The 25,930-nt window shown below is 41.0% G+C and overlaps 1 protein-coding gene across 1 annotated transcript in view; it reads right to left on the bottom strand.

Moving 5' to 3' along the window:
• Positions 1-25,930, bottom strand: part of GPC6 (glypican 6) — a 772,215-nt gene that overhangs the window by 4,254 nt on the left and 742,031 nt on the right. Inside the window, exons 8-9 of the mRNA XM_038759586.1 lie at positions 19,913-20,049; positions 4,161-4,336 (exon numbers count right to left, since the gene is read on the bottom strand). Coding sequence (XP_038615514.1) covers positions 4,161-4,336; positions 19,913-20,049 — 313 coding nt within the window. The remainder of the gene's footprint in view (positions 1-4,160; positions 4,337-19,912; positions 20,050-25,930) is intronic.

A 25,930-nucleotide genomic window follows, 5' to 3' on the forward strand; every position in this document is an offset into this window, starting at 1 on the left:
AGTGTAAGGAAAAAGAAATGATAAAAAGGAGAAAATGAAAGAAACAGAATGATTCAGGAATGAGACAAATTACTTTCAGGCATAAATTATTCCATAGGCCCAAGAAGAGCACTTCTGTAGACTACATTTACTTCCAGACTGTAGAGTGCTCTGAAAATGTCATTTCATAAATTGTAAACCCAGTGACCTCAAAGAATGACTGCAGCTTAGAAAAAGGCCCTACATATTTCCAGACATAATACATGCTTTGGATAAATCGTGCTAGGGAAACAGAGATAGATGCCTTTCTGTCTTCCATCTGTAACATTTCTTTCTCTCATTATGTCTCATTAATTCAAGTGTACAAGCATAATATTTTGCTTCAGTGACCAAACTGTAGATTTGCTAATAACGATACAATTAATGCCTTTATGCTAATCTCTTCTTATCCTGAGCTTCAGATTTTTTTCAAAAGAAGCATTCTTTGTTCTGACATCTCCAAACTCCTTTGTTCATCTCTAAAATAGCTGATTGAAAATGACTGCACCCAATTGACAAGTCAAAGGTATTTACTGAGTGCTTACTGAATGCAGAGCACTGTACTAAACCCTTGAGGGAAAGTAATACAATACTGTTGGTAAATATGATCCCTGCCCACAGAGAGCTTACAACCCAAGCCTTTTGATAATTTGAATTGCCTGTTGGGAACAATGGATTAGCCTCAGTTTTGAGACTTCAACCACTCAATCAATCAATGATGTTATTGAGCACTTACTGTGTGCAGGGCACTGTACTAAATGCTTTGGAAATTACAATGCAACAGAGATGGTAGGCATGATCACAAGCAGCTTATAGTCTACAGGGGGAGACTGATATTAAAATAAATTACAGAAAGGGGAACGGCAGGGTAGAAGGATACGTACATATAGGAATGAGGGTGGGGTGAATAACAAGGGCGTAAAGGATACAGATCAGAGTGCAAAGGTGACACAGAGAGGAGGGAGGGGAGGGGAAATGAGGGTTAAGGCCTCTTAATGGAGATGTGATTTTAGGAAAGTATGCGTCTGTGGGATATGAAAGGGGAGGGTGTTCCAGGCTAGAGGGAGGACATGGACAAGGGGATGGTGGCAAGATAGACAAGACTGAGGTACAGAGAGTAGAGTGGCATTAGAGGAGCTAAGTGTTGTAGTAGGAGATCAGAGAGGTAAGGTAGGAAGGGATGAGTTGATAGTCTCCCTCTCTAGGCTGCTTTCTACCCCTCCAGACTAAGCTCGTTGTGGTCAGGGAACGTACCTACCAACTCTGTGATACTATTATATTGTACTCTCCCAAGTGCTTAGTAGAGAGCTCTGCACCTAGTAAGTACTCAAGAGAAGCAGTGTGGCGAGAGAAGCAGCATGGCTCAGTGGAAAGAGCACGGGCCTTGGAGTCAGAGGTCATGGGTTCGAATCCCGACTCTGCCACATGTCTGCTGGGTGACCTTGAGCAAGTCACTTAACTTCTCCGAGCCTCAGTTACCTCATCTGTAAAATGGGGATTAAGACTGTGAGATCCACGTGGGACAATTTGATCACCATGTATCCCCCCAACACTTAGAACAGTGCTCTGCACATAGTAAGCGCTTAACAAATGCCATCAAAAAAAATATGATTGAGTGCCTTAAAGCCAATGGTGAAGAGTTTCTATCTGATACAACTCTGTGATAGTGTTATACTGTACTCACAAGTACTTAGTATAGTGTTCTGCACATAGTAAGTGCTCAATAAATGTGATTGATTGATCAGGTGACTTAAGGCCAACGGTGAGGAGTTTCTATTTAATACAGAGGTAGATGGGCAATGACTGGGGGTTTTGGAGAGTGGGGAGAAATGGACTGAACAGGTTTTCAGAAAGGTGCTCCAAGCAGAAGAGTGAAACATGGCCTGGAGAGGGTAAAGACAGGAGGCCAGGAGGTCTGTGAGGAGGCTGATGATAAGTGAAGCAGCGTGGCTCAGTGAAAAGAGCCTGGGATTGGGAGTCAGAGGTCATGGGTTCTAATCCCGGCTCCGCCACTTGTCAGCTGTGTGACTTTGGGCAAGTCACTTTACTTCTCTGGCCTCAGTGACCTCATCTGTAAAATGAGGATTAAGACTGTGAGCCCCATGTGGACAACCTGATCACCTTGTAATCCCCCAGCACTTAGAACAGTGCTTCGCACATAGTAAGTGCTTAACAAATACCATCATTATTATTAAGTGCTTGGATAACCATCAGAGCAGTTTGGCTGGGCATCAAAGGGTAGGTTCTAAAGTTGCCATGATGGAAGTCTGGATGGATTTGGTGACAGACTGAATATGTAGTTGAATGAGACATGACTCAAGAATAATATCAGGATTATGGACCTTTGAGAGAGGGACGATGGTGGTGTTGTCTACAGTGACTAGATAGTCAGGAGAACAGGACTTGTAAGCTCGTTGCGAGCAGGGAATGTGTCTGCTATATTGTTGTTTGTACTCTCCCAAGTACTTAGTATAGTGCTCTGCACACAGTAAGCACTCAATAAATACAATTAGTTGAAGAGAGGACTTCAGTCTGGAGAACCTGCAAGAAGGAATTGACTAGATTGCTAGGGATTTGTGTTGCACCACTTACAGTCTAACATCCCTGCTACACATATTCCCAATTGGTTTCCAGTTCTCCTGATTCCCAGAGCATTTTTCTTTCTACTGGCCCAACAGCAAGGCTGAATCTTGAGGGGGAGTAGAGCATATTAAAGAAAAAAAATCTTTCCAAACTCTGTTGTTTTGCAATTATAGTCTTTCTAACTTTAGTTCCCATATTTTAGGCATAAATATGTTCAATCTCTTGGGTCTCATGGGCCTGGATGATAGGCATTGTTTCTGGCATCCTTTGTTAGAGGGGACAGAAAGTCCCTGGACCTCTGCTTTGGTGAAATGGCTTCTATGACTTAGTGAGGATATTATAGGTTTAAAGGATTATTTTAGAATCGAATGCTTAGTTTTAGGAATTTCATAATTCTTCCTATCACTCTCGCTGTCCAACTCGAGAAAATCTATTCCTATATATACCCTACTATATAGTACAGATAAATGCAGATATCTGCCTCAAAATACTCTGATTCTTCCTCTTATAGTCTCACCTTACTCTTAGGTAAAACTCTTAGAGACTTCTAAGGTTGTTTCCTAAAAACCAGTAATAACCACGGAAAAATATTTTCAAAGTCTTGAAATTATCCAACATGATGAATCTCCTTGTCTCTTCTTGGTCAGTAGATAAGGAACTGAGGGTGGCTGAGTTTTAAGTAGATTCACAATGAAATTGCAAGATATTTTTAAAAGTGCCTCATCAAAAATTATAAACCCACAAATTAAAATTCTTATAAGATTTCTGCAGTGAATCTACAAAAATGATTTTTACATACTATTATCATTATTATTTTATTATATTTGTCAAGCCCTTCCTATGGATGAAGCACTGTTCTAAGCACTAAGATACATACAAGTTAATCAGGCTGGACATATTCCTTTTCCCACATGGAGCTCACAGATTAAGAAGGTAGAACAAGTACTGAATCCCCACGTTACAGATTAAAAAACTGAGGCACAAAGAAGTTTAGTGACTTGCCCAAGGTCACACAGCAGGCAACTTGTTGGGACAGGATTAGAACCCAGATTACTAAAAATAATAACAATGGCATTTATTAAACACTTACTGTGTGCCAAGTACCATTCTATGTGCTGGAGTAGATACAAAATAATCATATTCGATAAAGTCCCTGTCCCTCATGGGTCTCACAGTGTAAGAAGGAAGGAGAACAAGCATTTTATTCAGGTTGGACACAGTTTATGTCCCACATGGGACTCAAAGTCTTAATCTCCATTTTACAAATGAGGTAACTAAGGAACAGAGAAGTTAAATGACTTGCTCAAGGCCACACAGCAGACCAGCAGCAAAGTCGGGATTAAAACTTGTAATTGTAGTCCTTGGAGTTTAGTCTTTAGAGTAAATCCAATTTTGAGGTCAGAAAAAGGCAACTAATATAGGTTCAAAAGAACAAGTCGATATATTAAGAAAAAAGTCGGTGTTGTGATCTGTAATTATCCCATCTTATACGTCATAATTTAGCTTCCAGGACAGAAGAACATTTTAAAATCAATTTTTTCATTAATTTGATTACTTACTTGTGTCTTGGAAGTTGACATCATTTCCATTGTATGCATTCTTTAGTTTGTTTGTCATCACTCTGAGAGCCATGATTTGTTGCCTTATGAAAGTATCCGGCCTTGTGATGTCTACATCCACCTCGGGATTGTTGATCTGGTTAGTCAGCCCATCATTCATGATCTCAGGTAAATATCTATAAAGTGGAATGACAACAGCAATAAAGTCTTTATCTCATAACCTTTTCCTGGGATGTGGAACATGAGTATCCCAAAGTGATAAGCATTACAAAGCAAATAGATCCAAATTAGGCTCACTTCTTGGAGAAACAAGGGAGTAAATAAAACCATTCAAAGATGAAGAAATGGGGTAATTTTCTACTCAGAAAAAGTGTTCTACTGAATGCTGATGGGAGTAATGACTCGTGATGTGGAAGTTCAGTGCCCTGTGGGGAAAGCTCGAAGGCCATGGTATGGGCCACTGATGCAGTAGAACTGTGACATTCCATCTGGTTACACTCCTGGATTACAGAGCCGTCTAATAATAATAATAATAATAATGGCATTTATTAAGTGCTTACTATGTGCAAAGCACTATTCTAAGTGCTGGGGGGATACAAGGTGATCAGGTTGTCCCACGGAGGGCTCACAGTCAACCCCCATTTTACAGATGAGGTAACTGAGGCCCAGAGAAGTTAAGTGACTTGCCCAAGGTCACACAGCTGACAATTGGCGGAGCCGGGATTTGAACCCACGACCACTGACTCCAAAGCCCGGGCTCTTTCCACTGAGCCACACTGCTACAGCCTCTTAAGTAACCTAGTGGAAAGAGGATAGACTCGGGAGTCAGAAGACCAGAACTCTAATCCTGACTCTGCCACTTGTCTGCTGTGTGATACTGGGCAAGTCATTTAGCTTCTCTGTGCCTCAGTTATCTCATATGTATAATGGGGATTAAATCCTCCTCCCTCCAATTTAGACTTATAAGTCCTATGTATTATCTTATGTCTACCCCTGTGCTTAGAGCAATGCTAGACACATAGAAAGTGCTTAACAAATACCATAAAATACCTTCTCTTCCTATAAAACATATCCTTGAGATAAGAACTTTACAGTTCTCAAAGTGTCCTTTTCCTTCCTTATTTTGATTTTTTTGATTACTTAAGCATCCACAACATGTTTCCCACTCTATAAGAACTATTTCTCATTATCAACTTCTTTCACATATGACTGTACTTTAATGTGAAAACACGCTCCTGCAGGCCCAGGAGCACAACCATTTTTTCCCCCAAATTACCTCAGCTTTCTCCTTACCTTTATCCCAAGGTATAACTGGTAGGGTTACGGCCACAGATTTTTCTCCTAGGACTTTAATTTTCTGGTCCTGCTTTTATAAGGCCTTAATCAAAGTGAACAGTGACTCCTATGCCCGTTCCCTGCTGGATTCATCACCTGCTCTTCACCTTCAAATCACTCCTGAGAAGCAGCGTGGCCTAGTGGCAAGAGCACAGGCTTGGGAGTCAGAGGATGTGAGTTCTAATCCCAGCTCTGCCACTTGTCTGCTGTGTGACCTTGGGCAAGCCGCTTCACTTCTCTGTTCCTCAGTTACCTCATCTGTAAAATGGGGATTAAGACTGTAAACCCCACGTGGGACAACGTGATTACCTTATATCTACCCCAGCGCTTAGAACAGTGCTTGGCACATAGTAAGTGCTTAACAAATACAACAATTATTATTATTACTTCCTTTTTCCTTTCACTTTAGTCTGAGATGGGCAGATTCCATTTTTTTTCAGTTTCATCCTCTCAAATGACTATTTTAGACTTTTTCTGGGTGGGACTGGATTTGTAGATTGTAAACTCAGTGTGGACAGGAAACGTTTTTACCAATTCTGTTGTACTGTACTCTCCTAAGCCCTTAGTACTATGCTCTGCATATGGTAAGTGCTCAATAAACACCATTCATTGATTAATTGATGCTTTGGAGACATCTTCTTATCCTTCCCATTTTTTTGCAATTTTTTCCCTAAGATCCCTTTGAATAGTCTTGTCACTAAAATTAATATTAGGTGATGAATTATTGACATAAAATGACAAAGATTAATATTTTGTTATGGTATTTGTTAAGCGCTTATTATGTGCCAAGCACTGTTCTAACCACTATCTTCATATTCCTCCATCCCTTCTACATCTTCCTAGTTAGTGTGAGTAACTTCGTTATCCTTACCATTGTCCAAATACACTCTCTTGGTGAATTTTGATTACCCTTTTTTATTTTTTAAATTTCCTGGGGTCACTGAGGTCTTAGTGGTTTCCCATTCTGCCACTGACAAAGTGAACAGCAATAGTATAGTATATCACTGTGATAATTTCTACCAGACAGCTAAGACTGAAGATTGAAGTTCTACTTTTAGGAAAGCAAATAAGATTAAACAAATGCCTTGCAGCTCCTTATGACCCTTGACTAAAGGGATCCATATAAAAGCTTTTATCATAATAGTAAATTTGATTTATGTAGCACTTCAATTTTTCCAAAGCACTTCATATCAATTAACTCATTTTATCCTCACAACATTTCTGTGAGGTCAGAAAAGGTGGATATCTCCATTTCACAGGTAAGGAAACAAAGCCTAGAGATTTAGATGTGAGCTTGTTGTGGGCAGGAATGTGTCTATTTGTTGTTATACTGTACTCTCCCACGTGCTTAGTACAGTGCTTTGCACACAGTAAGCTCTCAATAAATATGATTGAAAGAATGAATGAAGAAATGTTAAATTAGTTGACTGAGATTCCGTAGCAGGCCAGTGGCAGAGTTGGGGTAGACCTTCCAGTTCTATGTTCTGCCAACTAAAGCATAGTGCTAGATCCTGGCAGGCTGAACAAATTAAGAAACACCCTATTTACTTACATGATCAGCTCACTTTTCCTCACAGTTTTTGTTACATTCAAACATGGGTGGAATATTTACAAGGGTCATGTAAAAATTAAGTCTAGTGATGAGGGGAGGAAGGGGAAGAAGAAGAGGAAAAAAAGGAGAAAGGAGGAGAGTAGGAAGAGAAAGGTAAGAGGGCTCTCAGACACTACACACTACACACTACAACACTCAATGAATTAGCTCCCTCTCCCTGCTGTGTTGTCATATTCTTTCCCTTTTCTTCTTACCCCACTAGATTGCTCCCATCTCAATGAAGAAATTCACTCCCCTCACCCCCAACAAGCATTGTCATGTTTTTGATCTTTCTTCTCTTTTTCCCCGTAGCATGCCAATAGCACTACTTAAAGTTATGTGGTACAAGCAATATTTTTTTATTTTCTCCTCAAAAACTGGGGTGGGGCAATCATGTAGTGGAGACAATTAAGCAAGCTGATACGAAGTTCAGATTCACCTGAGTGTGTAGACTATCTCACTGCCAGCAGCCAAACAAGAAAGATTAGCTGGACTTTTTTCTCCTGTGCTTTTTCTCCCTCTCAATCAAACAATCAGTTGTATTTATTGAGCATTTACTGTGTACAGAGCAAAGTGCTACGAGAGTACAGTGGGAGACTACAATACAACAGAGTTAGTAGACACATTCCCTGCACACAATGAGCGCACAGTCTAGGTGGGGTGACAGACATTACTATAAATAAATAAATAAATTACAGGTATATAATTAAGTGCTGTGGGGCTGAGGAGGGGTGAATAAAGTGTAAGAGTGATGCAGAAGGGAGTAGGAGAAGAAGAAATGAGGGCCTAGTTAGAGAGGACCTCTTGGAGGAGATATGCCTTCAATACGGCTTTGAAGGTGGAAAGTGTGATCGCCTGACATTCATTCATTCATTCATTCATTCATTCAATCGTATTTATTGAGCGCTTACTGTGTGCAGAGCACGGTACTAAGCGCTTGGGAAGTACACGTGGGCAACGTATAGAGACAGTCCCTACACAACAACAGGCTCCCAGTCTGGAAGAAGGATACAGACAACAAAACAAAACATGTGGACAGGTGTCAAGTCACCAGAATAAATAAAAATAAAGCTAGGTGCACTTCGTTAACAAAATAAATAGAATAGTAAATATGTACAAGTAAAATAGAGTAATAAATCTGTACAAACATCTGTACAGACAGGTGCTGTGGGGAGGGAAAGGGGTAGGGCGGGGGGGATGGGGAGGAGGTGAGGAAAAATGGGGCTCAGTCTGGGAAGGCCTCCTGGAGGAGGTGAGCTCTCAGGGCTATGAAGTGGGAGGGTGTTCCAAACCAGAGGAAAGATGTGTATGAGAGGTTGGGGGTGAGATAGACGAGATACAGGTAGAGTGAGTAGGTTGGCATTTAGAGGAGTAACATATACATAACATACCAAGCGCTTTAGTACAGTGCTCTGCACACAGTAAGCGTTCAATATATATCGTTGAATGAATATAGGGTTGCGTTGTGGTAGGAAATCAGGGAGGTAAAGTAGGAGAGGCCATGGTGATTGAGTGCTGTAAAGCCGATGACAAGGAGTTTCTGTTTGATGCAGAGGTGGATGGGCAACCACTAGTGGTTCTTGAGAAGTGGAGAAACATGGACCGAACATTTTTGTAGAAAAACAATATGTCCAGCAGAGTGAAGTGTGGACTGGAGTGGGGAGAGAGAGGAGGCAGACTTTCAACGATGCCTATACTTGTTGAGCTTCATGTTAGATTGAAAATAGCTTCTAACAGCAACTTCCATGTCCCTTATCATGTTTCCACAGACATATTGAGAATAATCTCCTTTCTCACATATTACCTCTCATAAACCTCTTTCATATCCCGCCTATAATCTCATCTCTTGCCTGAATGCTTTCAGTAAGAAAAAAAAATATGAAAGGGGAGAGAAAAATAGTCAACCCAGCACCCCAAACACATGGACACTTTTAGATTTAACTGACCTTTCAGACATTCTGTACGATAATGATAATTGTTATTTTTTATTTACTGTGTGACAGGCAGTGTACTAATTACTAAGGTAAGTACAAGATAATCAGGTTGGACACAGTCTCTGACAGGGATAGTCTTAATCCTTAATATTTTACAGATGAGGCAACTGAGGCACAGAGAAGTTAAGTGACCTTCCCAAGGTCACACAGCAGATGAGTGGTGGAGCTGGGATTAAAACCCAGGTCCTCTGACTCTCAGGACCATGCTCTTTCCACTAAGCCATGCTGCTTGTGAAATGCTTACTATGTACTAAGCGCTGAGGTAGATATGCTGAAATCAGATCACACACATGCCCTGTCCTACATGAGGCTGACGGTCTAACAGGGAGTGAGAACAGGTATTTAATTTCCATTTTATGATGAGGGACCTGAGTCACAGAGAAGTTGAATGACTTGTCCAAGGTCATCCAAGTGGTAAAGTCGGGATTAGTACCAAGGTCTCTGGACTCCCAGCCCTGTGCTCTTTTCATTAGGCAAATCTGGTTATTATGAGGATGAGTATCTAAATTGTTTTGCCAATACTAAAACAAAAGTCTCCTGAGCAAGAAAGATATTTGCTATTACATCTCTAACAGCACCAAACATACAATGTCAACAAAATAATAAATAATTAAGCAGATAGCGGACAATATAATTTTTTCATTATGTTTGCCAATATCCCTTGCCAAATTCTTATGAAAATGTCATAGTAAAATGATCTCTTTGCCTTTATCTGAAAGAACAGACTTTTTTTGCTCTCTTTATATATGAACATTCTCTAGTTGATTCCAATTTCACTTTTATTTTAATTTGATTTTACTGAACATACATCACTTGGCTTTGGTCTCAACAAGCATTGCTATTGATTGGCTCATAATGAAAATCTGCAACTCATCTATCCCTTAATAATTTGTTTCATCCACAACAGAAATGTATTTGTATGAAATCGAAGTGCTTCCCATTGCTGTGTGTTCCGATTGACTGAGGCCGGTCCATTCTCCCTGTTGCAGTCCTGCCTCCTGGATGATCAAGATCGCCAAAAATGGCCTTGTGGGGCTTCAGTTACCTTACCCTTTAGGCTCCCTGGAAGTCTGTCCTCTGGCTGCTCATCTATCTTCACATCAAGTAATCAATCAGTGCTATTTATCGAGTAATTACAGTCTGCAGAACACTGTTCTAAGTCCTTGGGAGAGTATAATGCAAAGGAGTTGGTAGACATATTTCCTGCACACAAGGAGCTTACAGAATACGGGGAGACTAATATTAAAATAAATTATGGGAATAATGGACTTATAAATAAATGAGTCACAGATATGTACAAAAGTGGGGTGAATAGTAAGTGCTTTAAGGGCACAGGTCCAAGTGCCAGGGCAACAGAGAAGGGAGAGGGAGTAGGGGAAAAGAAGGCTTAGTCAGGGAGAAGATATCTGATTTTAACAAGCTTTGAAGGTGGTGGTCTGCCATATATGAAGGAGGAGAGGGTGTCTGGCCAGAGGAACTAACCTCCTAACCGCTAACCTTCTCACTGTACCTCATTCTCGCCTGTCCCACCGTTGACCCCCAGCCCACGTCCTCCCCCTGCTCTGGAATGCCCTCCCTCCGCACATCCACCAAGCTAGCTCTCTTCCTCCCTTCAAAGCCCTACTGAGAGCTCACCTCCACCAAGAGGCCTTCCCAGACTGAGCCCTCTTTTTTCTCTCTTCCTCCCCATCCACCCCACCCTACCTCCTTCCCCTCCCCACAGCACTTATATATTTATTTGTACATATTTATTATTCTAATTATTTTACTTGTACATATTTACTATTCTATTTATTTTGTTAATGATGTGCATACAGCTTTAATTCTATTTGTTCTGATGACTTTGACACCTGTCTACATGTTTTGTTGTCTGTCTCCCCCTTCTAGACTGTGAGCCCATTGTTGGGTAGGGACTGTCTCTATATGTTGCCGACTTGTATTTCCCAAGTGCTTAGTACTGTGCGCTGCACACAGTAAGCGCTCAGTAAATACGACTGAATGAATGAACTGGGCTAGGGCTCAGCAGTGAGATAGACAAGCTTGAAGTACAATGAGTAGGTTGCAAAGTGTGCAGGCTGAACTGTAGTAGCCAGCAAGGTAAGATAGGATGATACCAGTTGATTTAGCGTTTTAAAGCTGATGGTAAGGAGTTACTGTTTGACGTGAAGGAGGAGAGCAAATTACTGGAGGTTCTTGAGGATTGAACACTTTTTATTTAAAATGATCCAGACAGCAGAGTAAAGTAGGGACTGGTGTGGGGAGTGATAGGAGGCAGGGAGACCAAAGAAGAGGCTGATGCAATAGTCAAAGCAGGAAATGATAAATCCTTGGATCAAGGTAGAAACATCAAACAGAAACTGATTGCTCAAAAGCACTCAGCTCACCCCCGCTAACTTATCTCCAGAGAAGTAGTGTAGCCTAGAAGAAATAGCTCAGGCTTGGGAGTCTGATGAGCTGGGTTTTAATCCCTGCTCCACCACTTGACTGCTGTGTGATTTTGGGCAAGTCACTAAATTTATCTGTGCCTCAGTTTACCCATCTGCAAAATGGATATTTAATACCGATTCTCCCTCCTACTTAAACTGTGCATTCCATGTGGGACCTGACTCTCTATTTCCAAATTTCCGGCAGAAGATGTCCCAGCTTCCGGGCTTGGTGAGAGTGAAGGGGTTAATGACTCCTATTTGACCCACACACCTCTGATGATGTGCTTTAGGTCTGTGGGTCAAGCACTGCATGGTTTTTCCTTGATCGCTAGCTACTATTGAGAAGCAGCGTGGCTCAGTGGAAAGAGCACGGGCTTTGGAGTCAGAGGTCATGGGTTCAAATCCCGGCTCCACCAATTGTCAGCTGCTCATTTTGCTTATCACTACAATCTGGCTCAGTTTCCATCTTTAGAATGGGGATTCAATACCTGTCTCCCTCCTACTTAGACTCTAACCCTTTAGAGGACAGGGACTGATATATTGAATCTACCACAGGGCTTGGCAATTGTTATTATTAGCAATCATTCATTCATTCGATCATATTTATTGAGTGCTTACTGCATGCAGACAACTGTACTAAGCGCTTGGGAAGTCCAAGTCGGCAACATATAGAGATGGTCCCTACCTAACAACAGGATAATAACAATAATTATAATAAAGACTCACTGTTCATTCACTGACTGAGAAAATGGGGGAGCTGAATATTTTATCATTATTTTAACAGTGGTGTATGTGTAAATGACTTGCTCCCAGAGGTCAGAATGTATTTCTATCCTATCATTTCTATCATTCTCTCTATATATGTGTATACAGACACCCAAACAATCAATCAGCGATATTTACTGAGTGCTTGCTATGTGCAGAGCACTGTACCAAATGTTTGGGAGAGCACAATACAGAGTTGGCAGACACTGTCCCTGCCCACAACAAGCTTAGTACCGTGCTCTGCATACAGTAAGCATTCAATAAATGTGATTGAATTAACAAGCATATAGTCTATATTTCTACATAGAGTTAAATAATTTGTATATTACATAAAATCTCTGAAGTGTTCTCCTAGGGGTTTTTCCAGACTTTCCCCTTATCCTTGTCAAGCCTCGGGCCTTTTGACTTTGGAAAGAGTCTTGCTTTAGAAAAAGATCAACTCTGAGGTAGAGAAACAACTTGAAAGAAAATGCAGTCCAAATTTAATTAGAAATATCTTTGTCCTTAAAATAAAGACCCAGTTTTTCTAAGTGTAGGACGATAATCAGCTAACCAGAACATTACTATTATTCTTTGTCATACGGCCTCGTAAAGAGTTCGCTCCCTTGTGTGCTAACTTCAGAAGTTTTTATTTCCTCTCACGTGTTTTATAGAAACTTTTCTTCCTCAGAGCTGATCATTCTTCTTCGATTTCCATTTACACAATAGATTGTTTTTATTTCTGCTGCCAAGCTAGAGACAATGCCCTTCTCCCGGATGATGAATGACTGAAACTCTATTCCTAGGATCTGAAGGTTCAGCTGGGAACTCGAGAAACAGTGAAACTTGTGAAACAGTGTGGTGTGGTGGAAGTAGCACAAGCCTGAGAGTTTGAAGACCTGGGTTCTAATCCTGACTGTCCCTTAATAATTAATGACTATCAATCAATTGTATTTATTGGACATTTACTGTGTGCAGAGCACTGTACTAAAAGAATGGGAGAGTACAACAGAGTCGGTAAACACATTCCCTGCCCACAAGGAGCTTACTGTCTAGAAGGGAAGTTTGTAATTATGATACTTGTTAAGCACTTATTGTGTGTCAAAACAGTGTTCTTCCCCGATCCTCTTAATTTACCGCCCTACGTTCCTCCTAAGCTCTCTGTCGGCACTCCATCCACAGATTTTTGCCTATTCTCCCAAGTGCTTAGCATGCTGCTCTGCACAGTCAGGGCACAATAAATACAATTGACTGATTGATAGCCCACCCTGCCAAACCCTCATCATTCCTGAGGGTTTTCACCTCCCCACACCCATTTCCTCTAGAAACCCAAGATATACTCCTACCCTCGTAGCTCTGGAGTTTTTTCTCCATCTTGTTAGCCCCCCTTCAAGTTACCCCCAATCCTCCCGTGTTTGGCCTTACTCCAGGTAATTTTAATGAAATGATTGACATCTTAAACCAGTTTTCCCATTCCCATGGGAAGGTGTTTTTCATGGTACTTGTTACGTGCTTATTTTGTGTTGAGCACAGTTCTAAGCATTGGGGTAGGTAGATGTTTATCAGGTTTCCTATCCCACATGGGGCTCACAGTCTAGGGTTCTGCTCTAGTCTGCTTGGATCACCACACAATCAGCCTAAACCAATCAGTTGTATATACTGAGTGCTTACTGTGTGAAGACACTGTATTTAGCGCTTGGGAGAGTACAATACAATGAAGCTGGTTGGACATATGTTACCTGCCCACAACTAATGTACCTGCCAAGCAGCCTTCCACAGAACCAAACCTTTTCAGATGGGACACCGAAATTAATGCACTAGCTAATTCTATGCAATCTGAATGCTGTAGAGAAGGCACTGCCATGTCCTTGAATTTTCAACCTCCATTGCACTTTAAGTTAAACTTCTGTGCAAATGCCTAGGCAAAATTGCCAAGAATCAGTTCATTCTTCTGAACCAAGGCTCTTAACAGCAAGATGCTCAAGTAACTACTCTCTGGTGAACTGACAAGGGACACATTCAGGTGTAGGTTCTGATGGCAGAGGGCATGGTGATGATACAGCTACTCGAAAAGATGGCAGCCACCTGTGACTTCCCAAAGGTGGTGGCCCCCCAGACTTTCTCAAAGATATGACTGGCTGGCTCTTGTCACTCGTGAGTAGAGGTACTGTGAAATCAGAATTCCAAGAGGTAATCCTTAAAACATGGACAGGTTGGGCAAGTGGCAAACAAAGCTGTGCAGAAAAAAAGCCTGATTCATAATTATAGGGGCTGTAAATGCCTGAAGATAATAGTCATTAATTAGATAGCAAGAGTATATTTGACCCTAAGAATATGACAATTGACTCTAGAAGACAATACACGAAAAACAGTGTTTTTGTTTTAGGCTTTGCCAAAGACTGATGGTAGGGCCTGGAATTAATTACTTGCTGTACTTTGGCACACTTCTTTCTATGTCTTCTTACTGCCTCCACTTGCTAGGTATAATAATATACGGAGAGATCCTCTATTTGAATATAGTGAAAAGTGACACCAGTGCAAATATCTAAAACCATGAGCAATATCATTTTTGGTTCAGGCTGGGGATTCAGTCCAAGCCAGCACTTTGTCTCTATCAGTGGCAACATGAGAAGTAGCATGGCCTAGTGCTAATCCTCCTCTTCCACTTGTCTGTTGCGTGATTTTGAGTGAGTCACTTAATTTCTCTGTGCTTCAGTTACTTCATCTGTAAAATGGGGATTCAATCCTACTCTCCCTCTGACTTGGACTATGAACCTCAGGTGGATGGGGACTTTTTTATGGCACTTATTAAGCGCTTACTATGTGCAAAGCACTGTTCTAAGCACTGGGGAGGTTACAAGGTGAACACGTTGTACCACGGGGGGGTTCACAGTCCTAATCCCCATTTTACAGATGAGGTAACTGAGGCCCAGAGAAGTTAAGTGACTTGCCCAAAGTCTCACAGCTGACAATTGGCTGAGCCGGGATTTGAACCCCTGACCTGTGTCCAACCTGATAATCTTGTATCTACCTCAGCACTTAGTACAGTGCTTGACCCACAGAAAGTGCTTAACAAGTACCATAAAAAATGGGACCATTCAAGGTTTGTCTTCCTAATGATTAGAAACATGCCAGGCAACACCGTTGCTTTTTTCTGTACATCTCTAAATTTAGTTTAACCAATTATGGACTTACTGTCCAAGAGTTTAAACTATATTGGAACTTGCTGATATGTTTGGCTTGCCCAACTTTCTGTTGATAGATTCCAAATGCGTTTTGCCCTTTAGGAATAAATGTCTCTTTTTTGGTGGTTTTGACGTACCACTTCCAACCGTCAATGGATGTTCCTTTATTCTGATGGTGTATGATTTGATAAATGACCATTCCATGTTTATCCACTCCCAGCTAGACTGCATAGACTTCAATCATGTGTATACTCTCAAGTATCTTCTTTCTAGGCCTAAGCATTTCATCCTCTGCTCATAGGTGAGCTTTTGTATCATTCTAATGTTTTTGGTTCACCCTCTAGACTAAGCTTGTTATGGGCAGGGAATGTGACATATAAACACACACACATATATAATGTATATACACACATAAATATATATATATATTATATATAAATATACACATGCATTTGTACATTGCTATATTGTACTTTCCCAAGTGTTTAGTACAGTGCTCTGCACACAGAAAATGCTCAGTAAATATGATGGATTGGCTGGCTGACCTTATTCTATACTTTGATCTCATCTCTCTTGTCATCAAGCATTTGCCCATAATCCTCCCTTTGTCTGGGACTCCCTCGACATCCAAATGCAAACCACCAGTCTCCCCATTTTCAAACCAATACTACTACTACTACTACTACTACTGGCATTTGCTAAGCACTTACTGTGGGCCAACCACCATATTAAGTGCTAAAGTAGGTATAAGATACACAGACATACCACCACAATCTCCATATTCAAATCCTTACTAAAATCAATTTACTCCACATAGTCTTCCTTGATTAACCTCTTATATCTCCACCCTTTTTGCCCTTCCTTCTGCATCATTCATGCACTTGGAGTCTACCTCTTAAGCAGTCTGGTATTCACCCTATCGCCACCTCCACAGCATTTATGTAAATATCTTTATAGTCTGCTACCTACCCCTACCTGAAATTTACATTAATATCTTTCTCTTCCACTAGATTGTAAGCTTATTAAAGGAATGGATTGTACCTACCGCTTCTACTGAACTGCAGTTTCTCCAGAACTAAGTACAGTATTCTTCACACAGTAAAGGGCTCAATAAATAACCCTGACAGACTGATTAATTCTTCCTCAGCTGTCTTATATTTTCTCCAAGATGCAGACACTGAAGCTGCAAACAACACCCCACGGTTTTATCTAGTGGCTAAATTATGTCTTTAGTTGTTTTGTATTCCCTTCATGATGGCATAGGATAATCAAACAGTGTTTGATGTTGAATGTGGTCTGTATTCCAGAGAGGAAAAGTTCTGTGGTCTTACATTCTTCCTCTCCTTCCACTCTACTTGCCTCACTATGGTGAAGCTCCTTGAAATTTTTGTTACTTCTCTATATGGGAGTTTGAGTATGTTCTCAAACCACTATTTGTGGAAAAAGAATCCACAAAATATCTAAAGCACTTCCGAGAAAACAGATATACAGTTCAAAAATGAGAAGTCCCCAATCCTCCTTCATGGGGATTTTTTTTTTAAATGGGATTTGTTAAGCAATTTCTCTGTGCCAGGCACTGTACTAAGCACTGGAGTAGATAAAAGCTAATCAGGTTGGACACAGTCCATGTCCTACGTGGGGCTCACAATCTTAATCCCCATTTTACAGATGAGGTAACTGCGGCACAGAGAAGTAAAGTGACTTGCCCAATGTAACACAGCAGACATGTGGTAGAACCCAGATTAGAATCCAGGTTCTCTGATTTTCAGGCCAGGGCTCTTTCCACTAGACTACGCTGCCCCTCCTTTTGTGCACAAGGTTTGTATGAGGTAAAAAGCTTAAGGGCCTTAAAGGCATGAAAATCACGTTTTGTATTCCTGTCTGCATGCTTAGGCTTGGATCAGAAACTGAAGATTTTAAGATTAAGCTACCTCCCAAAGATTGCTGTTACCATGGTTACCTGATTTCTACTTTACTAAACTCTATGTCTATTACATACCATACTATTTACAGTGTTCTTATCAAAGGTGGTTTGAAAGTGTGACTCAGCAGCAAGAGAAAGAGCATTTAACGTACACCTTACTTGCAAGCTTGAATACACATCCTCACCTTCTCTCAAACCTTCACTTCCCACACCGTCCTGGTCTCTCCTCCTCCCTTCTTTTTACCCCACTTGACCTATTCACCCTACTCTTTGTACCTCAATCTCACCTACCTTGCCACGGACCCCTTGTTCATGTCCTCCCTCTGGCCTGAACTCCCTCCCACTTTATATCTGACAGACCACCACCTTCAAAATCTAAAATCACATCTCGATTAATCAATCAGTGGAGCACTTACTATCTGAAGAGTGCTGTATAAGTGCTTGGGAGAGTATAATACAACAGAGTTTGGGAGATGTTCCCTGCCTACAAGGAGCTTACAGTCTAGAGGGGGAAACAGACATCAATATAAATAAAATTACAGATATCTACGTAAGTGTTGTGAAGCTGAGGGTGGGGTGAATATCAAATGCTTACGGGACTATGTCTGTTTATTGCTGAATTATCCCAAGCTCTTAGTACGGTGCTCCATGCACAGTAAGCTCTTAATAAATACATTGGATTGAAAGGCCTCCAAGACACCTTCCCTGATTAAGTCCTCATGTCCCCTATCCAGCCTCCTCTTGCCATCACCTATGCATTTCGGTTTGCATCCCTTAAGTACTTCGTTACTCACCACAGCTGCACAGCACTTTTAGATGTACATATCAATCATACTGATTGAGTGCTTACTCTAACTCTGTATTTATCTAATATTTTCCCTATCTATAATTTCCCTAGCTATAATTTTAATGTCCATCTCTCCCAGTAGACATTTAGTCCCTTGTGGGCAGTGATTGCGTTGGCCAACTCTAATGCATTGCATTTCCCAACTGTGAGAAGTAGTATAGTTTAATGGATAGAGCATGGGCCTGGAAATCAGAAGGACCTAGGTTCTAATCCCAACTCCACCACTTGTGTGCTGTGTGACCTTAGGAATGTCACTCCATTTCTCTATGTCTAAATTACTTCATCTGTAAATGGGGATTAAGACTAGGAGCCCTTTGTGGGACAGGGACTGTGTCCAACCTAATTATCTTATATCTACCCTAGCACTTAGGACAGTGACTGGCACATATTAAGCAATTAACTAAAAACATTTAAAAAAAAGTGCTCAGTAAGTGCTCAATAAATACCACTGATTGATTGATTGATTGACTGAACTGGCTCAACAGCATCTCCACCAGGAGGCTTTCCCTGATTAATCTCTGATTTCCTCATCCTATTTCCCCCTGACTGCAACTTCAGCAGTTCTGCATCACCTAAGCACTTGGGGTATTTACTTCCCCATCATTCACACAGTTACTTATGTACAAAACGTATATCCTGTTATTTCCCCCTTCCTGCAATTTATTTCGTTACTGTCTCCTCTGCTAGATTTTAAAGCTTCTTGAGAGCAGGGATCTCATCCACTAACTCAAATGTAATCTCCCAAGTGGCTGTGCTCAGGAGTTCAATAAGTAATACTGACCGATTCTTTACATTCCACCGCCAATTCATCCCACGTGCAACCCTACAGACGAATGTTCTGCTCAAATTTTCTGCTATTTATGCCTCAACCACCTGGCCAGGTCTCACACCTATTTTCACATCCAACCTCTTGACCCTATTAAGTAGCCATCCTATCCCATCTAAAAACTGAATAGAGAAAGCCAATGTGCCAATGTCTTGCTGGATAAGGTGGACACACACATACATTGGGTTTAATTATATTCAAGTTTTTTTTGTTTTGTTTTTTTACAAAAGTCCTCATTTTCCTTCACAGACCCTCTGTTCTCCCCACCTTAACCACTCACTCATTCATTCATTCAATTGTATTTTTTGAGAGCTTACTGTGTGCAGAACACTACTAAGTACTTGAGAGACTACAATACAACAATAAACATATATTCCCTGCCCACAATGAGACTACATGTGTGTGTGTGTGTGCGAGTGCACACACACACGCAGGAATAACCCATCAACTTTGGAAGGAGAAGTGACTCAACTAAAATTTCATTTTCTGTTTCACCTTCTGGTAATGTAAATTGCATCAAGAATAAAAATAGCTTCCCAATGTGACAGTTATTACCCAGGCATAAAAGGGCTCTTGGAGATCTCAGAATGTCTGCAATCTGGCATCTGTCAACTTTTCTATCCTCACCCTGAAGGTCTTGGCATTTCGAATGAGGACTCAACAACTTGAGGTATAGTGGCACCTTGAGAATAAGCGTTCCCCAGTTCTCGCCAGACTTGTCAATGATAACAGCTGTGGCAGAATGACATCTCTCTCCTCAACGCTCTCATCATCCTCCTCCTTCTCTAAACGGCCTTGCAAACCCCCTGAAGAGCAGAGCCAGGTAAACATTCCACAGCTCCAAGTGATCCAAACGGCGGCATTAATAACGATGCCTCACCTGGCTTTGCTGTGCCCGTTCCAGCATTCCTCTTCATTGGACGCGCCAGCTGTCACTCTCTCATCCTTGCAGATGGTGTACGGTAAAGATGACCAGAATTTTTTTGACTGCTTCAGTTTTTCTTTTATGTCTGTCACCTGATCAAGAGACCAACAGAGGGGTCTCGGTTAAAGGTGTCAATCAGTGAATCGTATTTATGGAGCACTTACTACGCAGAGCACTGTTCTAGATGCTTGGGTGAGTACAACATAACAAAGTTGGCAAACAGGTTCCCTGTGCAAAGTCCTCATCATGCTTTTTCCCATGTCGAGAGAGTTTAAAAGACAAATTACATTTCCTATCAATGTCCGCGTGAGAGACAGAACTTGCAGACCCAATGTGAGGATGATTTTCCCAGGATAGCTTCACCCTAAGCTCTGAGACATCTGGGTAAGTAGTTAGCTCTCTCTGTTAGTAGCTGACTCTTTCTTCTTATTAGACTGCTTCTTCTTTATTTTATTATTATTAACATTATGATGATGCCATTTGTTAAGACCTTACTACATGTCAAATATTGTTCTAAGCGCTAGGGTTAATCAGTTTGGAAACAGACCCTGTCCCACATGGGGCTCCCAATCTAAGTAGGAGGGAGGACAGGTATTTAATTTCCATTTGACAGATGAGGAAACTGAGGCACAGAGAGGTTAAGTGACTTGCCCAAGGTCACACCTGAGAATTAGAATCTGGGTCCTTTGATTCTCAGGCCCATGTCTTTTCCACTAGGGTACACTGCTCCTCCTTCCCTTGGATTTAAAGTTTTTAAAAGGATTTCACTTTTCACCACTTTGAAAAAGAGTTTCTTCTCAGGTTCCATGAGGACCAGTCTCAAATGCATGTCTACTTCCAACTTGGATTGTATTAAACTATCAATCTAGTAAATGCTGTCATGCAGCTAAATAGTGGTCTCAGAGATTATATGGGTTATTAATTGGTCTGGGAGATTCTGGAAAATATTAACATGATAGCTAATATTTAAAATAACATGTGTAATTATGTTTAATTATCTTCCTACCCAATTTTATACCTAATAAAATTTAAGTGTCCATTAAAATCCAAGAAACTGAACTGCTCTTACCAATATGTGACTATGCATACTATGGATTCCTTTTCATTGAAATTCCTTGATACACTGAATATCTAGGATAGAATGTGGGTCTGGGAGCCAGAAGGACCTGGGTTCTAATCCCGGCTTCACCACTTGTGTGCTATTTGACCGTGGGCACATCCCTTCACTTTTCTGTGCCTAAATGACCTCATCTGTAAAATGGGGATTAAGATTGTGCACCTTGTGTAGGACAGAGACTGTGCCCGACTTGATTTGCTTTTATCCATCCCAGTGCTTATTAGAGTGCCTGGCACATAGTAAATGTTTAACAAACACCAGTAAAAAGATAGTCTGAAAACAGGCTATTTGGTATTATTCCTACCAAATCTGAAATTTATCAGTTTCTTTCCCATTTAGTCACCCTTTGGGCTAGGTCGACAGTGGAGAAATCTTTCAGGTAGAGTGATCCAACCCTAAAAGTTGGCATTCTTCATTGCTACTTAGACAATTTTGACCAGTGCTAATGAATAGCGTCCCAGTGAACAGTTCACTAACCCTATAGAAGCTTTTATTTACATGGGAAGTAGAGTCAAATAAGCATTGACTCTGCACCCAGATGTGAATGCTTGAAATGGCCAGTTGGGTGAGGATCTGTCTGCTTTAGGCAACTGCAGTGTCTGTCTATTCACAAGTAGGTTTATACTTCAGCTCTGTATTCAGCTGGGTAGCAGTTAAGCATTGAAAATTTCTAGGGAACATGTGATTCACTGTCACAGAAGCATTATCTGCTGAGAATTATCTGGGTATCATCTGCGATGATGTCTTTGGTATTTCCCTTGGAAAAGGAAAGCATTCTCAGCAAGGACCTCAGATAAACAGTGCTTATCTGTAACCTGAAAATTTTTTGCTCTTCTGATCCACTGAGCTCTGAGAGAGGTGCTCATGAGATTGTCCAGCCTTCGAAGAGGAATTTTCAGATGCTCAGTGCTGAGAAATGAGAACACTACACTGACACTCACAGAGAGCCTTCTGCGGGAAACCTTAAATAAAGACTGTAGCAAATGACATGCTGAATTCTACTTAGCATTCACAAGTAGGTATCAGATCAATGAGGGAAGGAAGGTAAACACTTTAAATGGCTTCCCTTTGCTAGAAAATTCTGATTTTGGGCCTTTGAATTTACTCACTGCCTAGCTAGACTCCTTGAATGTATGTGTGTGCATATATTCATACACACACACACACACACACGTGCGTACATACCTCTTCCCAGCCCCACAGCACTTATGTACATATCTATAATTTATTTATATTAATGTCTGTCTCCCCACCCCCACCCTCCACATCCAGGCTGTAAGCTCACTGTGGGCTGGGAACGTATATGTTTATTGTTGTTTTGCACTCCCCAAGAGCTTAGTACGGTGCTGTGCACACAGTAAGTACTCAATAAATACGATTTAATGAATATATACATATAACACACTGGTCCTTACCTCTGAACAGCTTAAATATAGGCCTGCAAAACATTAATCTTGTGGCTTGATAAACGTGTCTGCCTTTGGACTCCCCTTTTCTCTAAGCTGTTACTTGTGTGGCCAGCGATTTCCTGCTTTTGAAGCTGAGCTCCAGGCTGACTCTAACAATGGTTTCCAGATCTGTAATGGCCCCACTGAGGGACTGTAATGCAGAGTTAGCTCGGCTGGCTGGTTTCCTCAAGATTTCAGGAGGGCTTCATCTTGCCTATTTTACCTGCCTGAATGCACAATGTAATGGAATGTAAATAATATATACAGTGGCCTTAGAAAAATGACTGTAAATATTTCATGTACTATACAGTAAATAATATATTGTGAAAAAACAATGTAAATATTTTATAGGTTGCAGGGCCTGTTGGACATAAGATATAACCTGGAGAAATGAAATGAGCCCACAGTTAGGTTCTTGTGTCTTAGGATAGTGCTCCTGAGTATTACAATCCAAACCTCAGGGCACTGTTTGATGAAAAGATGTCTTCTCTTTAGGATACCTACCATTCCAATCATCAAAAGATCTCCAAGCTCAACCCCACATATGATTTGTGGATATGTATCCAGATCTATGGATGCATTTGTTTAATATCTTTCTCATTTACAGTCAAGTACAGGCTGTCAAAAGTAAAACTAATCTTTTGTAGTCATGTAATAATAATAATGGCACTTGTTAAGTGCTTACTGTATGCCAAGCACTGTTCTAAGCACTGGGGTAGATACAAAGTAATCAAGTTGTTCCACGTGGGGCTCACAGTCTTAATACCCATTTTACAGATGAGCGAACTTAGGCACAGAAAAGTTAAGTGACTTGCCCAAGGTCACACAGCAGACAAGTGGTAGAGCCAGGATTAAAACCCATGACCTCTGACTCCCAAGTCTGTGCTCTTTCTCTATGGAATCTTTGCTCCGCAGAGGCAAAATTTGTGATTCAAAATATTTCACCTACACTGTTTTTGAACTCCATATTCTAGCCAGGTGACTAAGGTACAGAGACAGAGAGCTATGGAAACGTGAAGGTGGACTAAACTTTTGAGTTTGGGAGGTCTCTAAACACTAGAGCTCAGGTGAAATCAGCCCTATATTTTACTCTGTTAATTTTATCTCGACCCTTGCTTGGCATTCAATCACCCAGGTCCCAGTGATCTAATACATACGAGAATGACTGTTTCTACTCTCGTGTTTTATTCACGTTCATATAGTGATTTCCAGGTTACTGAAAGTTGTCCTTTTTCAAGGATGACACTACTGACAATGAATTCTATTCATGTGTGAAGTGTGGCTGAAAAGACCCACAAGTGACGATACAGTCTGACTGCATTACGTTTTGGTCCCATATCGCTCTGCCTCTGTTTTCACCTCTGCTTCCTGACATCCAGATCTTGAAGAAAAGCAACCTTTCACTTGGTTTTTGTGCACCAAGATGGTCTGAGTGTGGAGTGGAGTGTTGTCTCCAAACTCCACTGCTACTTTGTGCTGCTTGAGACTGTGCTTTACCATGTCTTTAAATTGTTTTTTTCCCCCTCCATTCTGAGTTTATTTGTATCCCCTTCAGTTCCTCATTCACCTGCTACTTGGGTCTTCTGCTACTATTGATCCTCTTCCCGTGTCCTGCCAGTGGAGCTCTGCACACAATAAGTGCTCAATAAATACCATTGATTGATTTGGCTGTGGCATTGCATAATGTTAGTGAACTCACTGGATTCCAGGACCTTGGGGTTAATCCTATCTGGGGATTTGATGTTCAATTACTCTATTAATGAATAGCAATTATTGATCACTTACTCTGTGCAGAGCACTGTACTAAGTGTTTTGGGGAGCACAGTAGAAAATTAGTCAAAACAATCCCTGCCCAAAGAGAGTTTATAAACTAGTGAGGAGACTGACACTAAAATAAATTACAAGCATGAGAAAAAATAGACTATCAAGATAATTACATAAATGCTCAGGGGTATGTGAGTACTGCAGGGCTGAAATGGCAGATGGGGATATAAAGTGGGAATACAAGGTGGTGAGATCAGAAATCAATCTGGGAAGGCATTAAGTTCATAAACGATGCCAACTGCACTGCTTCAGCAGCTAGCGCGTCTTCTGTCTTATGAACTCCACAAGGGAGTTGGACTGTCTTTAATTCTTGCATTTTTATTTCCTCCCGGCTCTAGTACAATGCCTTATATTCAGTAAGCACTTAATAAATACTACTACTTCTACAGTAGGTACAGTTGTCACAGACATAGGCACATATATATTTTGTAGGAAAGGTTAAGGTTAACAAGAAACTGAATAGGAGGTGAAATGATCTTCAGATTTTCAGAAAGACAATGCTCAATTTTCCTGAGCTGGTAAGATACAGGGAATTGGTCAAAATTCAAAAGAGATAGAGCCAATCTCCCTAGAATTAGGGTTTGGATACCTCTGCGTAGATATTAAAAATAACATCAAGGACATCACTAAGACAAATGGAGTCTCTTTCTAAAAACACTGATCCTCAAGGGGAAATAACTGTGGGAATCATTAGAACTGCTGGTTTGTACTGTTAAGGTCAGTATTGTGTGGGAAAGTAATATTGTAATATTTAATAAAATGCCCTGATGGACTGAGAAGGAGATAAGGGAGAGACACTGACACAGAAAATATGAGAAGTCCCCCAAATCCATTAACTTAGTAGAGTTACTAATTAAGAGAGTTTCACACTGATACAATATAGAGAAAAGGAGGGGGCAATTTACCTACTAAAAGCCCTGATGGCAAGCTAATTCATTTTAAATACTATAGAGGGAAGAGTCTGTTTGTTTTGGGTTTAACCAGCTCCCATCCCAGAGATCATAATGTACTTAGGAGGCAGGGGAAGCAATTTAACTAAAAGCCTCAAACCCCCTGTAGTAATTTAACAAGGTGAGCTAATTATTTCTCTATTTAGGCCCCCTCAAAAACTAGGGAGAATGAATCACCTGAGGACCAAGTAGAAATAACTGCAGTATTTGTTAAGCACTGACTATTTGCCTGGCACTATACTAAACACTAGGGTGGATACAAGTAAATTGGTTTGGACACAGTCCCAATCCATGTAGGGCTCTCATTCTCAAGGCACAGTGAAGCAAAATGACTTGTCCATGGCCACACAGCAGAGAAGTGGTGGAACTGAGATTAGAACCCATGCCTCTCTGACTCCAAGGCCTGTGCTCTAACCACTACAACATGACGAGAGAAGGGGTATAGGTTGTGAAATAGGGATGTAACTGAAAAATCAATCAGTTCATCATACTTATTGTGTGCAGAACATTTTGTTCTCTGTCTCCCCCTTCTAGACTGTGAGCCCACTGTTGGGTAGGGACTGTCTCTGTATGTTGCCAACGTGTACTTCCCAAGCACTTAGTACAGTGCTCTGCACACAGTAAGCGCTCAATA

This window comes from Tachyglossus aculeatus, chromosome 17 (assembly GCF_015852505.1).
Source record: "Tachyglossus aculeatus isolate mTacAcu1 chromosome 17, mTacAcu1.pri, whole genome shotgun sequence".
Classification (NCBI taxonomy): Eukaryota; Metazoa; Chordata; class Mammalia; order Monotremata; family Tachyglossidae; genus Tachyglossus; species Tachyglossus aculeatus.